We start from the raw sequence: 18,151 nt of genomic DNA, 5'->3' as shown, positions 1-18,151 counted from the left end.
ATCAGCCTCAGCTATGCTTTGTATTTAGTGCTAATTAACACATTTTAGCATGCTAAATGCTAAACTAAAATGGTGAACATGGTAAACATTATACCTGCAACATCAGCGTATTAGCCTTGTCATTGTGAGCAAGTTAGCATGCCAGCGTTAGCATTTAGCTCAAAGCACCACTGTCCCTATAGATGCAGCTTTACAGAGCATCTGTCATGGATGTAGACTCTTAGTCTTGTTAGAACTACTGGGGTACAATCACTCCTTTCACTGCTTTTTTGTGTAAGTTTATGAAACAAGCCAAGTAACACAGATGGGGGCGAAAAGGTAAGGAGTGTATTCCAGGTTGGATGGATTTGGTTGGTACAAAGTCACAGAGGTCATTCCTTGTCCTCACGTGCTGACGCTATTTCCAGATACGAGAGCACTCTTGAGAGAGACTCGAGGCTGACCCAACCCCTTCTTGTCTTTGTGAGCATAAAAGGCAAGGAAGAGGCCTTCGTCCTAAGAGAAAGAATGGTTTCCTAAACCCCACATCCTGTGGCACAGTGCTGCACATTCACAGAGGAGCCATAATCAGAGCTGAAGTACTCAGAGCTGTGCAGCCGTTTACATGAACTGGCCCTTCCTCAGAGATTATTGTCAGATTTTATTTCTAGGGCACAGAACAAAACTGATGCAGCTACAAACATGATGAAGAAGTGCAGAGGTAGAGAGCTTTTTTTGATGTTTGTGTGTTTTAGTACTTGGACCGATCCTGTTCCTGTGGGACTGTAAAGGAATGTTTTTTTACTGTGTGGAACAATAATCGCCCAGACCAGTGATGTGTGGGCACGTGAACAGAGCACTGCACACAAACCAAAAGCCCATCTCTCTCACTGGCTGAGACAACACAACTGTAACAAAATAAGATCTCACAAGTTAGCTCGCCAGATTTCAGACAAACTTTAAGTTTTCCATGAGAGAGATACAGCATCTCCTGCATTTGAGTACTAAAAAGATTCTTTTATCCTCCACAAAGTCTGAAATTAGCTGTTCTCGGGTGGAGTGCAAAAGTGTGAATGTGTGTGTTTGTGCAGTAGCTAGAGTCGGGAAGTCTCCTCTAAGGCCAAAAGATTGGTAGGAGTCTTGCTTAATTTGTTAACAAGGTAACATTTCATTCACATGTACATCCTTACACACACACAGGTACACTCAGACACTGAGGAAAAGCCGAGTTATCAGGATGACCCTTATGTTGAAAGCTCTGTTTGAATGTCTAAATCCCCTCTTATGGCCTGGCCAGAGGTTACAGGTCAACAGGATGAGCCTGTGAGGGTCATGTGACTGATCAAAATGGGGTGCAGATGCACAAGCTGATTAAGAGAGGTCAGGGAGCATTGTAATCTAAAGCAGGATTATTGTATTGGATCTGTTAGAAGCATTAACATGCTGTGGAATGTGAGTGAAAGGTGGCTAACTGTATTTGGTGTTGGTCATGACAGATAAAGCATTGTAATGAATTATAATGATATTGTTTCATTAGACTAGTGGACTTTTTTTGGGCTCTATGGCTTCAGTTCAATCTATACAACAGTAGTTTTCTGGAGTCCCTTCCGCCAGCTGGAGTTATCCCACTAGTACATAAAAGATCAGCCAATTCCAAGCGCACACAGACACACACACACAACATTGTGCCGACCAGCAAGGCCTGAGAAACTGTCTAAAACAATTTTCCCATTTGCTGAGTTAATTTTGCATGTGAGAATTCCTGGGTGGACTGTTGACATGGCTGGTGCTGTTCTGTTCAAGAGGACTGTACAGTGTTCTTGCTTCATGTCGCATGTCCACTGGCAACAACTTCTGCAGTCCCAGAGGTTGAGCTTTGCAGTTCTGTGTGCAGTTCACTGAATTGTCGTAGACTTGTGGGCATGTTAGGTCTCTGTGTGAAGTTAAGCGTAGACCTGCATGACGTTGATAAGTGGGTCATATACTTTTTTGGAAGGGATGCCGTTTTCTTAAGTTTAAAACACCACCACTTACAGCTGGTCCGGTCTCCTGGCCCCAAATTTGATGACAGCTAACATTAACCTGTTCACGTTTGCTCATGCATGAGCAGACTGGCGACTGACCGGTGTGTTTGTTAACCTTGTTCATTAACGTTTGTGTGTGCGTATGTGTGTGCATATGTACGTTCCTATGTGTGTCATTTCATATATTTTCTTACAATATTACCTTTTCCCAGGGGATAAAGATTTGATCTCACAAGGCTTGCTAAGTTGGTATGTATGTAAGTATGGTATTAATTTTGATTTTTGTGTTTACATCCATTACATCTCAGTTCATGTGGATTTTTGTGCAGACATCATTTGGGCCTGTGTGTGTGTATGTGTGTGTGTGTGAACAGCTCTCTGCAGATGCATCTGCTTTTGGTTACAGAAGCCCTGAACTATTTCTATGGTGTAGATGAAAATCTGCTTCCTACAACTAGAACAGGTCATGTTTTACATCAAGTTGGTCTGAGCAAATATGCCCTACAGGACTCCTTAAATAAAGGAAACAGAAAACATAGCTCTGTTTTACTGCAGAATGTACGTGTCTCTAGGTATAGGACTCTCAACTTGGCTTTGGGTTTCTCCTGAGTATTGACATGTAACCACTGTGAGTGTCTATCATTTGTAGTGCTAAATGAGATAAGACCTTATTTCTTTTAGACATTTTGAGCAGTCAAGTAGGCATTTGTTAAAGGAATAGTTTGACATTTTGGGGAATATGCTTATTTGCTGCAACCCCCTGTAGAACCACAATGTGTCATTTTTACACTTTGCTTTTTGTGCGAATTAAAAAAATGAGAAACAGTTTGCAAATCATTGAGCTTTAGAAGTTTAGAAGTGCTGGTAGGCGGATTTTACTACCTTGGACAGAGCCAGGCTAGCTGTTTCCCCCGTTTCCAGACTTTGTGCTAAGCTAAGCTAGTCGTCTCCTGGCTCTAACTTCATATATAGCCTACAGATTTAAGAGTGGTATCGATCTTCTCATCTAACTCTCAACAAGAAAGCGAGTGTATTTCCCCAAAATATCAAACTATTCCTTTAAGGTTTTCAAGTACATCCAGCAAAAATCTATATGTTTACTACAGTATATTTTAATGTTGATTTCAGTGTAATGTACAGTGCATGTCCTTAGATATTACTATTCTTATTAAATTAATGCAACAAAAAGTCACTTCACTTGGCTATTCTGGTCTTTTAGTATTTGATTGAAGGCTGCATTTCTCTACTAATTAACTTAAATGTTGAATGATGCTTTCATACATTCATTTTAAGCACTGAAAACGAGAATATGAAATATGTTCAGAGAATCTAGCTACAGGAGCAGTTAACATGAAAAACGGTTTGGCTTAACTTGATATCTATCTTGGCATTAAAAAATGTGGTTTCATATTGTACCGTTCCAGTTTGTGCATGTGCAGTTCGCCCTCACACAGACACACTCTCATGCTGTTTACAGAGCCAGTTGCACCAGGAGCCTTGTCTTCCAAGTATGGCAGTCAGACAGAAGAATTCCCCTCCTCCACTTCTATTCTCTCGTCCCAGCCTCTCAGTACCAGAGAAGGCCAGGAATGTTAGAGCAGCACAGTTCAACCCAGCACAGTCTGAAAAAACATATCTATCTTCCTCTTCTCATCTTTTATTATTTAAGTTTTTTTCTGTTTATCTCTCTCTCTCCTGCTTCAGTGTGTGTAGCTGATGATTATTGTGGGAACAGCATAGCCGTGGTCAGTAGCACCTGTGATCGTATTGACCATGAAGAAAAAACACAAATAAATACCCAAAACCACACAAAAGCTGGAGTGAGTCAACAGCGTGGAGACACTGATCTCATAGTTTTTAAGACATCAGAATCAGCAGAGTAGTAGCAGCTGTAGAAGCAGTGTAGGTGTGTGTCTTCTAGTTTATGCACATGTGCTTGTGTATATATTGTTGCTGCTACATTTATCACAAGGTGTTGTATTGCCTTTATTGTAGCGTGCTCCATAACTGTCTCATTTAGTGTTGCTGAATGAGTCCTGCTGCCAAGTGTGATCCTTCTGACATTTATGGAGTAAAACTATCCTGATTGTCTCCATATGGAAGCCATGAGCACATCTTTACGCGGTGACGTACACAGGTTAAGCATATTAGACCAACTATGTCGCTGTGGTAAAGGGGCACAGGAGCTTTTAAAACTCACTTCAACACACTGAAAGAAAAGATGTGCTGTAAAACTACTTGTTGTTTCAGTGGGACTCACATAGTCCACAAAAGAACCCAGATGTTTATGTGAATGTTTGTGGATACGTTCAATTTTACAATGTTGCACAATATTTACTGGTGGGACACAAAGCCAAAATCTCATCAGATGTCATTAAGAGTAATTAGATCAGCCAACTTAAAATCCACCCAAACAGCTGAACGCCCAAAACATAGAACAAAATGTAAACACAACACAAGTGATGCAACAATATGGCTAACTTGTGTACTCCTCACATGGGGAAGCTGGTGTTGGAGTACACATGGTTGAGAAGCCGTGTGGCGGTTTAGGGAGACAGTTTCATGGCAAAACAAGTGAGTCAGAGTCTAACAGTCTAAACCTCAGAGATTTTGGGGCTTTTGCTAGTACTAAGCCATGCAAGAAATCCAGGCAGCAAAATACCACTAAGGTGCCCTTTAGATACCTCTAAAGAGGTATTTCTGTGATTGACAATATGGTTGCATTGGTGGTGACATGAAACCCTGAATTCTTGAAAGTTAAAGCTACATTAATATTTTTCTTATTTTTTTGTCAATTGGGGACAGAACATCACAACAAATATCACATATACGTTTGACATACCATGGCCCTCCTAATGTGTGTTCGATAGCTAGTCGCTAACTTTGTCTGTCTGCTGTTTGGTGCTTGCCGTGTAGTGTACAGTGGGTTTATCAGAGCTTTCTTTTATCAACACCAACACTCTCGCTCTCTTGGAGTTCACACTATACTCTTGTTAAGCTGCCAGTATACTCCATCAACCATAAACACATTTGTTGTACAACTAGTTCTGTTTGAGCATAACCCGACCCCTACACTCACAACTGGCCCCTGTACAGCAGTAGCTGATGGAACTAAAACGTATGTCAGACATTCAATGGACACTTTAAATGTTACATCTCTAGAATTACATTAATTGTATTCTAAGTAATAATGCATTAATAAAAAGTGCAGTAATGCTATAAAACATAACTTCGCAAAAAACAAAATAATAATGTGGAACTAAAAGGTATATAATGGACTACATATTGCATAGCTTAACTACACTATATAAGGTGCATGGATGTGTGAGAAGAGCATGTAAGCACAACAAAACCCTAGAATACAAAATAACTGAGTTAGCACAGTTATCTGGTTTCCCCTCAGTGAAATCCATATCATTGTGGAAGGAAGGGAGATAAACTGAGAGGGAACTCCCCAGTAAAATAATTTTCTCTGGCTACATAGATTTTCACATTACTGGGTCGGGAAAACTTGTGTTTCGTTTTCTTAAAACAACAACAAAAACTACAGTCTTCCGCAGCACTTGTTTCCTGATAAGAGCAGACAGAACTTTAGTGTATGAGGATGTCATAATTTTTTATTAAGTCATGTGAACAAAGTGGCTGCTGACCACGGTCTTAACTTTTTGTCTTTGATTAGGCTACTATGTGTGTCTGTGTGAATTGAGGTTGTTTTTGTGAGTGATATTAATTAATTTAATCCAATTCATATAGTAATAAGTACCATAATTGCAATGTCTTGACTGAATCTTATGATGCTTGTCTGATAGCCATTGTGTTAGAAGGCTATCTAAATGTTAGGCTTTTATTGGTGTTTTATTTGTTTGTGTGTGTGCGCTGCATTTGAGCATACATATGTAAAGAAGAAGAGGGGATGTGAAATGACAAATCCTCCCACTCAGTGCTCAGTCCCTCCAGGATACCCCAGGGGGTTTGTGAGATACTTCAGCAGTAGTGGGAGGTTATGGCAGGAATGTGCTGGGAATGTGATGTCGTTTTAAGAAAAGTCTGTAGATGACATTGACCAGATGTTTGTGTGACCTTCAGTTTCCCTTAACATAGTAGCAAAGACACAACGAAACATACAGCTGTTGTAAATGTACAATCAATGTGGAGCACTCCAGTGATTGGAACATTTCTGCCCCCATGAGGTTAAAATCAGTACTGCTGCTATACTGTCGATGAAACCTGTGTACAAAATGTATGCAGGAGGCTAAAATTCATGAACATTTTGTGTTTGTTTCACACAATATAAAAGGGTTGAACACTTTAGGAAACATTTAAATACACTTGCCATGTGGATTTGCCCACTTTGGCAAGAAGAACAGAGGCAGTGAGTCATGTAGCCACAGTAAGCTGAAGGACAAATGGAATGACTTTACCCTGCAGGCTGCAAAGAAAGCGACCCTATTTGTAGGTTTGGGAAAACCCAGTTGCCTTTTTCATCCATTGTTTTTCCTTTGTACAAAATGTAGTTAAGATGCCTCAAGTCTGTAACAGGATGTTTTACGAGAACTGTGAGGTCAGGAATGCAGGAAAAGTTAGGAAATTCTTTTCCCTGAAGACCCCAGAGATATAGTTATGGTTTCAACATTAATACAGTACAGAAATTATAAGTAGTAATGAGAACCAAGTAACAACTGCAGTGATGCAGCCTAGCAATTAGAGTAGAGATGAAAGTTCATTCTTGATCTTGGAAACAGTATTTGACAAAACAATTTCAACTCAAGGTCCATTTGGTAGCTGTTCTGGAGTTGTATTTATTTTATCACATGATCTTCCTCAGCAGGTGGAATTGTCATGGAATTAATTGGTAAATGTTCATACGTAAATGTCTGTCCAACTCCATCCACTGAGGAAGATTGTGTGATAAGATCAAAAGCTCCAAGAAAAGCAACAAAATGGACCTTGCCAATTGCTGTTTCCATGGTCAAACTTTCCAAATTTTGATGCTCAACTTTTATGCCAACATGGATGAGAAGTCCTTTAAGTGCTCAGAAAAAGCTGAAATGAAGATCTGGGCAAACTATCTGCTGAGGAAGACTATGTGATATGATTAAAAGCTCCAGAACAGCTACTCCAGAAAACTTACCTTGTTGTGGTGAGTTTGTTTGTCAGTTAAAGTATTGTATGTCCTTTATTTCTGTCCAGTAAGGTGAGGTCAATGACTAAGTTGAAATCTGGTAAACTTTAGTAGAAATGTATAATGCCCGATCCATGCAAGCTATCCTGTAACAGGCTGCGCTGGCCTCAGCCACAATGGTGCTGCTATTGCTATGGTTCTTATTAGGATCCAGTTATGCAACAGCTCTATATACTCTCCCTTGGTTTACATTAACAGCATTTGTGTTAATGTCTGGATCTCTGGAGCAGCATCTCTTGCTGGCTGAGGCCTGTAATCTTGAGAGTAAATGTTGCTCATCACTTCCTCTCTCCTGGGCTCACCTCAGCGCTGGACTTAAGTATCTAATTATGTCAGAGATATGGAGCAAGTGTTGTCGAAACATCAGGTGTTCTGGGAAGAGGCTTGAACTGATGTAACCTCCAGAACCTCTGACACATAAAACCAAGCACTTGGATACAGTCTACGTTATGAAGGCCTGCGAACATGCCTCTGTGTTGCCCCAAATCTCAGTAGTTACACCCGCATCATCCTCCTCTTCTGTTGGCATTTTATGCTTCTATCTCAGATTCTGTCAATGCAAACTTTTAGGCCTGTGTTTCCCTGCCAGCTCCAGCCTCAGAAAAACAATCACAAACACACTGTCATATACACATAATTATGATAAAGCACTGTTTTGTGCAATGCCCAGTAAATGTAAACACACTGCCAGTATACGTCATATTGATTTTTCACAGTTTGGAGACATCTAGGCCTGCCATCCAGACTTAGGAATGGCATAAACACTTGTCCAGAGACACGTGAGGCTGTCTGCTGCGGAGGTTTACTGGCTCTGATACAGTTTCTCCAGAGCTCAGAGACTCACAAGCCACTGTATATTCACAGTGGACATTAACACTCATCACTGCAGAGTCTCTGCCTTCTACTCAGTCTGTTTGCTCTGTGGAAGATCATGCTGTTTGGGCAGAGTAACACCATCTTCATCTCCTCATTTTCTCACAATTTTATGCTCCAGTAGACTCTTACACATGCACTGTACTGTGCTGGTAGTCTATACCACAATGTAAAAATACTCCATTATAAGTAGATGCAGCATTTAAAATGATCTGAGTAAAAGTACATTAGTGTCCTTAAATAAATATACCTAAAGCATCAAAGTAAAAGTACTCATTATGCAGAATGTCCCTTGTGTTATGTTACTACAGTATATATTATATTATTGGATTATTATTGCTGATACACCAAAGTATAAGAAGTAGAAGTGGCATAAAATAGAAGGACTCAAGTACCAATACCAAAGTACAAGTACCTCAAAATCTTACAGTACTTGAGTACTTCATGTTCCACCACTGTCTTACGTTCTTTTCATCTTGGGCTTGTGTGTGAACTGGTAAGCCCATCATCCACCTTTCACCTCCATGATGTAAGCCCATAGAAACAGTATTTATGTTAGAAATGGTTCCCTGGCTTGTGGTATAGGGAGATAATCAGAACCCTCATCATCCGATATACCCAGGGATCTATATGATAAGGTCCTTTCAAGATACCCTGTTCCTGCAAAGCCCAGATACCAAATCAGACAAGTCATATACTCCATGGCTGCAAGACTCATTAGCGAGATGTTCTTTTTGTGCAGATGTCAGTTGAGTCTTTGTGGCATCTCTCCCATCTGGTGTTTGGGTTTATGATGGTGCATAACGGATGTAGAAGGAAAACAAACAGGAGAAATCAAAGTATCACTACTTTGATCTACCTGGAGATTACTGCGCTGTGTTTGGAGATCCAGCAGTAGACATGACAGGATGGTGGCTTTTCATCACACACAAGCACACCTAGCGTCCTCATCATCGTACCTGATGGTTTGAGGCTTGGGTTTTCTGGTCATGCCTTCCAACATGCAGGAATGTCTGCTCAGCTTGTGCCTTAAAGAGGATGGAAAAAAATCTGAGACAGAGAGCAACAGGTGAATGAGGGAATACTTAAGCAATGCTTAGCCACGAGCAGCTGTGATTTACTTGAGTGGTGTTGACAATATGCAAGTGTGTTTCTTCATTTCACTAGCGTGCCTTGACTCCCTTGGTGAATTGTCAAAAGAAAAATATTAATCATGTTAATCCAGCACCAGGAGCTCTTATTGCTGCGAGCCAGCAGGTTTGCCATACTAAAACACACATGTGCTTAATGAGAGTCAATATTCCTTTTCCTCTGTTTGTCTTATGACACTAATCTGATCTGAAGCAGGTGTTCTTGAAGTTTTACTGTGGCATTACAGAAATTTATCCTGTGGAGAAACAAAACACTTAAGGAACCAGGAGTGGAGAAGTGAGATGGAGTGAGTTAGAGGTGTTTGAGCGAGCAGGAATGGGAAATGTTGCAGGTCACACATGTGTTATATACTGCAAATAGAGAACAAGTGCAGTGGGACAGGGTGGGGGCAGTCAGGGCTGAAGGTCCTGTTTTCACGTGGTTTCCCATGGTTTTTGAGCCACATACTGATTCAGTTATCAGGTATGTTGGAGAGGTCTGCGTGTAAGAAGGAAGACAGGGAATATGTTTAAGACTTGGATAGGATATTGAGTTATAGAAAATGTAAAATTAAGAATGACTTATGTATGAGATGTAAGGTTTAGAAAGTTGGGAAAGGATCACGATGAATGGTGATGAAGCCCTAAATTTGTTGTGTGAGTGTGAGAATGAGACAGACGGAGAGAAATATTTGTGGGTAGTGTAGCTTTGCACTCTGCTCAGGCCTGCAGAGCCTGTCCAAAGCCCTGACAGGATTTTGGCTGGATGCCTTGCATGTGAGTCTAGCAACAGCTGGATGATGGAGGGAAAAGGAGGAGAGGAGCAATGGAGGAGAGAGCCAAGACAGTGCAGGCCAGTTCCCAGGCTCCGGCCTCTGGAGACCCCAGAGGAGAGGAAGCAGAATGGGGGGCGGAAAGGGCCAAGAACAGCTGCAATGATATCCTTCTGCCTGCATGTAGTTCTACAAAGCTAATCAGTGAAACCTTCATGTGGCTTAAAAGTAACCTGATTACAGGAAATACAGCCTTCATTGTCAACACCATCATCAATAAAATTAAAGCTGCTATAGTTAATATTTTTATTTTATGTGAACGGGGTTGCTTGTAGTGACAAACCCACAGAGAATCATCACACGACTCTGCAGTTCTCTTTAGCTCTACAGAGCTTGTTTGCATCTTTCAGCTCATTAGCTTTGGATCACTCTCAGTGCTTAGCAGCTGTATTCAGCAAAAAGCACTAAAACCTACTGTACCTGCTCAACACCAAACAGCAGGCAGCCAAAGTTAGCAGCTAGTCTGGGGCCAGGTGGCCAAAAACATCACTTCAAATTAATGTTAATGTTGCTCCGTAACTGCTGGATGTTTAATTAAGCAACTGTTTGCTAACAAGTTCGTCATATCAACTTAAAAGGTGATTATATGTGAATGTTGTGTTTTCTAGCTTGTTTCCGCGGCCGCCAAGTGGCCAAAAAATCAGATGATTCATGTTTAAGGTGCAACTGAGTGCAGCGACAGAGTGACTCGTCTCTGTTTTTAAATCAAAATTCACAATTTTTGATTTATAAATGCTCATCTGTGGGATAGATGAGCAGGCTTGCATGAAAACACAGCAGAAGTTGCTCGCTGAGGTGATTTACAGTGTCACTGGGATGTCTGTGAGCCATCTGGCAGAGGCAGGACACTAACATACTATAAAAGAATGAAGAATTTGTAGCACACACCACAGCTGATGGATGACATCAAGTAACCCTCAGCAGGTGTCTGTTATACTGTCCAGCTGGCAAACACTATCTTTCTATGATCTTTGTACATGTTTTATCTTTCATTTATTTATTTATTGTTATGTTTCTCTTCATCCTCAGGGTTGTGGGGCATCATGTGGAAAATGTGACTGCAGTGGTGTGAAAGGAGCAAAGGTGAGATTTTCATTTGTACTCATTTCATTTGTCACTGTTAATCAGTCCTTATGCATTTTCTTCACTTATTTGATATCAAGCATTCCTGTTACTTTGCAGTTGATGCAAAGTGCAGGCTTTTTAAGTTCATAGCAGGCCGAAGCAGCGTGACAGTGCTTCTGACTAATGGGGTCAGCTCAGTGGGACAGACTGGAGCTGGGCCTGGGTGGAGAAGCAGTGGATGGGGCTCTGTCACGGAGCAGAGACCAGTACGGGAACAAAGATCAGTTTGAATTAGAGCCTGTCCGGACACACAGCTGGGCTGAAGGCTTTATTCCCAGAGGGAGGGAATCTCTCAAATATAGATGTACAAGTGGTGGGGACAGTAGCCATGAACTAGCCTTTGAGCCGTCAGCACTCTAGCTTGAATGTTAATCACTGAACATGGAAAAGTTGGTATTAACTGACTAGGGCAAAGGTAGTTTTGCTGTAACTACATTTTTATTCTCTAAAGACACTTTCTTAGACCCCAACAGCCTTTTCTCTTTTTCATTGCATTCAATGATAAAAAACCCAAAACAAATAGCAAATTTAGACATTATTATCCTTTAAAGACATTAAAGGGGCAATATGCTAGCCCCGGGCCCTCCTGTGTTGTAATACCACTTGTTCCTCGAGGGGCGATGGTCCGATAGTATAGCTCAGGTAGTTCCAGCTGGGAGATGTGTGCGAGTGGAGTGGTGACTTCCTATGTTACACAAGCTCTCTTAGCTTTTTTGTGTAATTAATAAATAAACAAAATAAACTCACAAAATGTCAAGAAAGAAAATATTCTTACACCTATTTTCCTTATCAAACAGACATACAACCGCACACCTTCTGAATTCATGTTTCTCTCTTTCTAATAAATCCTTAATCCACCGAGTTAGATGTGAAAAATATTCTGGGTCTACCGGCTGTCGATGCCCGACCTCCCTCTCGCTCCTCTCGGCTTGACGCCTCTCTTGACCCCGCTTGAATACGCCGTGCCTTCATCGTCTCCGGAGTCAGAGTCCTGGTCTGAGCCGCTGTAAATCACCTCAGTACTGTATTCCCTAATGTCATGCTGGCTTCCATCTGTTTCGGAGGCTGTGTTCGGTCCTGGTCTGGCCGCGTTCACTGGGAGGCTGCTTGCTTACCCGCTCGACCGACTCCACTTCTTTTGCTCTATCAGCTAATAGCACCGTAACTAAGTTAGCTGCACGGCTAACTGAGCTAACTAGCTAATGGAAGCTAGCAGCAGTTATGACTTTATGTGATATGCTGCCCCCTATTGATTTGGAGTATGAATTTGACAGGTGGAGAGGTAGTCTCAATTCTTACATATTGGCCCTTTAAAGGATGCGTCTGGTGATATTGTGTATTATTCTTACTGTCAGCAAATCAATATAAAAGACCAAAACCAACAATAAATTCATCATACTAACAAGTATTGCCTTTGTAGCCAGATATATTTTATTCAATCAGAAACAAGTTGGCCTACATATATTTTCTGTGACCCTGGTCTAACAATAAATACTTAGTTACTTTATAAACTGCATTTTATTGTAGAAGTGATTTCTCAGCTAAAAGAACTTAAATATTCTCCCTTTAAAGCAGTGGTTCCCAACCTGGGGGTCAGGTTTATAAAGATAAATGTGAGGGGTTGCAAAATGATTAACAGGATAGGAACCAGAAAAAAACATTTCGGCCACACAAAATGTTTTTTTCAGACTTTCCTCTTATCTTTTCCTTTTTGCAAGTGAATTATGGAATAATTATTTTGCCTCTTAGCACTTTAAGATTAAAAAACAGAACAAATTGGTTGAATTGGTTACAACCAGAAAAAATATGGAAGCAGAAACCATGAAAAATAAGAACCAGAAAAAAACATTTCGGCCACACAAAATGTTTTTTTCAGACTTTCCTCTTATCTTTTCCTTTTTGCAAGTGAATTATGGAATAATTATTTTGCCTCTTAGCACTTTAAGATTAAAAAACAGAACAAATTGGTTGAATTGGTTACAACCAGAAAAAATATGCAACCTGTAACGAGGGGTCACAAGTATGTTGCTTTGTTTTATGTTGTCACAAGCAAAGAAAGTTGGGAACTGCTGCTTTAAAGTTGATTTATTTTTCACTGCAACTCCTGCTGTTTGAGTGTACATGTGTTATTGGCTCAGTTATATCAGACGACTGCAGACTGTTATCTATCCTCATAGTGCAACAGTCTGGCCCTTTATGGCTCATTCTTACAGCAACAGTAGCCAAACATTCAGCAACAGATGTACTGACTGTGTTCAATGGAGCCTGGCCAGTCCACTGTGGATTCAAAGCACCTCTGTGTTTTGAGAGCTGCTAAAAGGCCCCAAACAGCCTTCCTAAAATCTCCTGTGAGCTTTATTTCCAATTATATCACTTCCTGACATTGCACAACAGGAGTTGCAGTCTTGCCTTGATGTTTCCCATGGTTCAAAATGCAATGTTTCTCCCAACTGATGGGAGTCAGGCGTGTAGTGGACAGGGAATGGGTGTGATCCAGAAAGTTTCAATATGATTTTATTTACTTCCACTCTACTCTCATGCTTGGCAGCTCTGGAAGGATTGCTGGAACATGACTCCTCTCCTTCCTAAGTAATGCTGCCATCTAGTGGCAGATAGAAACATTTAAAAATCTTTCTGGGCCAGTTTAGGTCACTGAAGGACACAGATGAGGATTTGTTGAGACCAGTGTTTGTTTTTGTTTTTAAAAAACAAACAAACAAAAAAGTCATACAAGTTTTCATTATGAAGAAAAATGCAATTAACTAAATTTTTTAAAATAAAAATGTGTCTGATTGGCTGTTTTGGCACTGGATTGACCCACACGTACTGTATGTAAACTTGAAGAGCAGAAGAAACATTATTTTGAAGTTTGCTTTGATATAAATACACACACACACACACACATTGGACTCAAAAATCATTTTCACAATGATAAGGGACATCATACACTCGTAGGTAAGATGATCCCAATTGACCTAATTGGGTGACACCCCCCCAAAAACCCCAAACAGTGTCTGAAATTGGTTAAGGATCTGTGTTTCTTCCAGGAATGTTTAAATTCTGTTGTGGCGTGTCGAGTAGGACCCAAAATGCAGACACGTAGGCAGTGCAGGTACAGGTCAACGGTTTAATGATAAGAAAACATAAAAGGTTTACATGGATTTCAGGCGGTCCAACAGAGGTAAAACAATTCAGACAGGGAGCAAGCAAAATCCAAAAATCTAACATGCATGCAAGGTCCAAGAGAAACCAAAGATAAATCCAAAAGAATACACAGGAAACCAAGTTCGGGACACTTAACGAAAGACACAGGGTAAGGGCTAGAAAGATTGACACATAGGTACAATGATGATCTGACACAGAACAAAGGAAGAACACTGACTAAATACATACAGGTAGGGGAGACAACGAGAAACGGGTGAAACTAATTGACACTGGTGAAAATAATCAAAGCAATCAATGACAGGAAGCAAAACTACCAGACACATGAGGGAAGGAAGAGTATTTCAAAATAAAACAGGAAATCAACTTGACACAAACCCAAAACCATGACAAATTCATTATAGATTATTTGAATATTTGAAACGCAGTAATGTTACTGCAACAATGGACACATACAGAATACAGTGACTCAGTCTTAGACTTAGTCTCAATTCCATTCAATACTTCTTTTGTTTGCCATTAAATTTGCTTTGGGTGTCAAATTCATGTCTGATGAATGTATTGAATCATAAAATGTCTTGAAATCTGTTTTAAAAACTATAACAAAGTACTTAAGTATTTGTGGCTGAAAATGTTCTTTCTATTCTCCGTTAATAAAAAGATTTTTGTTCTTGTATCATCAACCTGACGGTTTGTGCTTCACAGGGTGAGCGTGGATTTCCTGGTCTTCAAGGTAATATGGGATTTCCAGGGATGCAGGGACCTGAAGGGCCTCCAGGGCCAATGGGCCCCAAGGTCAGTCGCCCCCCCCCCCGAATAATGAATATAACCCGTTATGCAGCATTTCAATTTGTGTCATTTGTCATTACAAATATGAGCGGTCTTCGTGGCTCGTAAGAACAAATGTTTCTCTATTATGATGATCATGATGTCATGTTTTTCTCTAAGGGAGATCTGGGTGCACCTGGGGCTCCTGGACTGAAAGGAGTGCGGGTAAGTAACTAACCATCAAAATTATGATATAGTATTATATTTTTGTTTTGTTTTAAAAGGACAATTACAATAGTGGCTACATCAATGATATGAGACAGATTTCTATTCCACAAATGATTGCTTATGTTGTTTTAGTTTTAGTTTTGGTGCTGTCATGAGACAATAATGCTAATATGGTTATGATCTTGCAGGGTCCTCCTGGTCTGCCAGGTTTCCCAGGAAACCCAGGACTACCAGTAAGTTCCTTTGATCTGCCTTAGTGTCTCACGTCCTGCAACAATCCAGTAAATTCACCCCATAACAATAAGATTGTTGTCTAACATGCAATCACCCACTAAAAAGGAATGCCCTCTAAATAACACGGTTTTAGATTATATTGTTATTTTTTAGGCCACATTATAATTTTGGATGGTGTCTGAGGGGAGGTTAGTCGTGAAGACCGGGTAGAATGGTCAGGAAGCTGGGGAGAGTTTGTCACTGTGTAACTGCAAATAGTCTCATATTGTCTATTTGTGCACTCCCACTCTTAGGGCATCAATGGAAACGATGGCCCACCAGGTCAGCCAGGTATCCCAGGATGCAATGGGACTAAAGTAAGTTCCAGTTCTAAAAGTTGTTGTGTTTCAAAGTAGATTTGTTCACACAGGTTTTGTGTCCTCGCCTGATATTTTCTTTTGTCAGATAACCTTAACACCGTGTGTGCCTTCTGACTGTGTTGTGTGTGTGTGTTTCAGGGAGACAGAGGAAGGGATGGCACTCCCGGTTTTGCCGGTCTTCAAGGACCTCCTGTAAGCAACTGTGACTCGCATGATAATCAACCACCACCCCACTGACCAGCACACATTTCAGTTATTGCCACTGTTCTATGGAAACAATATGAAAACCATCAACATTTCAATAAAAGCTGCATTGTTTTTAAACTGACTGGCATACCTTTTTAGGAATGCTCCAGTTGGTTTTGAGCAGGACTCCTCAGCCCATATAGGACTGTATTGCAGTAAACAACTGAAGTTAAAACATAACAACCATAACATTAGAATAACAAGATATAGCAATGCATTAACAGTATCTCAAAATTGTAATATTCATTCTGCCAGAATATGCTACATGTAGATAGATATATCACTACTGTCCTCTCTTCTCAGGGCATCCCAGGGCTTCCTGGAATGAAGGTCAGTTGAAATTTATGAAGCGTTAACATCTTTTATGTAAATTTTGTCAAACAATACAAGTATGCCCCATCTTCCAGCATGGTGAGACACATGTGTTCTACCAAATTATTTATTTTTGTTTTGTCTCCTACAGGGTGACCCTGGTGGTGTGATTGGGATTGTTCCCCTGAAAGGAGATAGAGGATTCCCTGGTACACCTGGATTACCTGTACGTCTGTGTGTGTGTGTTTGTGAACATACATGCCTGTGTTTATGCGTGTTGAAAGAAAACTGAGACAAATGTAATCTGAATTTTCATGCAAATCCAAGTTCTTCCTACACACGTCTTTCTCTCCCAGGGATCAATTGGACCTTCTGGACCTAGTGGACCTCCTGGACCTCGTGGCTATCAAGGACCCAAAGTGAGTTACTCGTACAGTGATGGACTGTTGATCATCCTACAGAGTCAGTGATAAACTTTAAGAGATAAGGAATATTTGTTATGCAGAGACACATGATTATCATTTAATATAACAGCAATTCATACTGGAAAGAGCACAAATTATAGTATAATCTCAGTAGATTTTTAAACCTGGAAGATACTGATGGTGCTGATGATAATTTGTCAATGCTCATCAGTTAGATACAGTACTGGTATTATCAGTTTGTTTGACTAATTGAACGACTGTTTGACAGGGTGATCCTGGCCTCCCTGGCCCTCCTGGAGAGGCGGTAAGACTAATCATGCATAAAGATTTGACAATTGTAAAACAAAGTCCACCATCCTCTGACTTGATCACCCAGCTGAGATGTCATAAGAACTTTTTTAAAACTTCCCTGCAGGGTGACAAGCTGGCATTTGAGAGCGAGAAAGGAGATAAGGTGAGAAGTTTGTTTTATATATGATAAAGCATTTCTTGCATTTCTTATATGATGCTTTTACTGTAGAGGTAGCGGGAGCACTTCACAGTTCAGTAATAAAACTGTAAGAATGGGGTAATATCTTTCTTACCATATGTGTTTTTTTTTTCTTCAGGTAAGAATTTGTTGCATTTCAAGAAAAGTTTTGATGGCATAATCCTAAAACAAAAGAGGAAAATTTGAAATGTAAAAGGAACAGGAATTTCAGCATTATCCATCCATCCATCCATCCATCTTCTTCCGCTTATCCGGGGCCGGGTCGCGGGGGCAGCAGTCTAAGCAGGGACTCCCAGACTTCCTTCGCCCCAGACACTTCCTCCAGCTCCTCCGGGGGGATCCCGAGGCGTTCCCAGGCCAGCCGAGAGACATAGTCCCTCCAGCGTGTCCTGGGTCTTCCCCGGGGCCGCCTCCCGGTGGGACATGCCCAGAACACCTCCCGAGGGAGGCGTCCAGGAGGCATCCGGATCAGATGCCCTAGCCACCTCAGCTGGCTCCTCTCGACGTGGAGGAGCAGCGGCTCTACTCCGAGCTCCCCGTGTGACTGAGCTCCTCACCCTATCTCTAAGGGAGCGCCCAGCCACTCGGCGGAGGAAGCCCATTTCGGCCGCTTGTATCCGCGATCTTGTCCTTTCTGGTCACTACCCAAAGCTCATGACCATAGGTGAGGGCAGGAGCGTGGATTGACTGGTAAATCGAGAGCTTTGTCTTTCGACTCAGCTCCTTCTTTACCACAACGGTCCGATACAGCGCCCGCATCACTGCAGACGCTGCACCGATC

General features: G+C 41.1%; 1 protein-coding gene across 1 annotated transcript in view; it reads left to right on the top strand.

The window, feature by feature from the left end:
- col4a1 (collagen, type IV, alpha 1) overlaps window positions 1-18,151 on the top strand; it is a 47,671-nt gene that overhangs the window by 8,174 nt on the left and 21,346 nt on the right. Inside the window, exons 2-12 of the mRNA XM_044216571.1 lie at window positions 11,051-11,104; window positions 15,014-15,103; window positions 15,257-15,301; window positions 15,493-15,537; window positions 15,832-15,894; window positions 16,036-16,089; window positions 16,447-16,473; window positions 16,607-16,681; window positions 16,812-16,874; window positions 17,149-17,184; window positions 17,296-17,334. Coding sequence (XP_044072506.1) covers window positions 11,051-11,104; window positions 15,014-15,103; window positions 15,257-15,301; window positions 15,493-15,537; window positions 15,832-15,894; window positions 16,036-16,089; window positions 16,447-16,473; window positions 16,607-16,681; window positions 16,812-16,874; window positions 17,149-17,184; window positions 17,296-17,334 — 591 coding nt within the window. The remainder of the gene's footprint in view (window positions 1-11,050; window positions 11,105-15,013; window positions 15,104-15,256; window positions 15,302-15,492; window positions 15,538-15,831; window positions 15,895-16,035; window positions 16,090-16,446; window positions 16,474-16,606; window positions 16,682-16,811; window positions 16,875-17,148; window positions 17,185-17,295; window positions 17,335-18,151) is intronic.

Source organism: Siniperca chuatsi, linkage group LG12 (assembly GCF_020085105.1).
Source record: "Siniperca chuatsi isolate FFG_IHB_CAS linkage group LG12, ASM2008510v1, whole genome shotgun sequence".
Classification (NCBI taxonomy): Eukaryota; Metazoa; Chordata; class Actinopteri; order Centrarchiformes; family Sinipercidae; genus Siniperca; species Siniperca chuatsi.
This window is presented reverse-complemented; position numbering and strand designations above follow the sequence as displayed.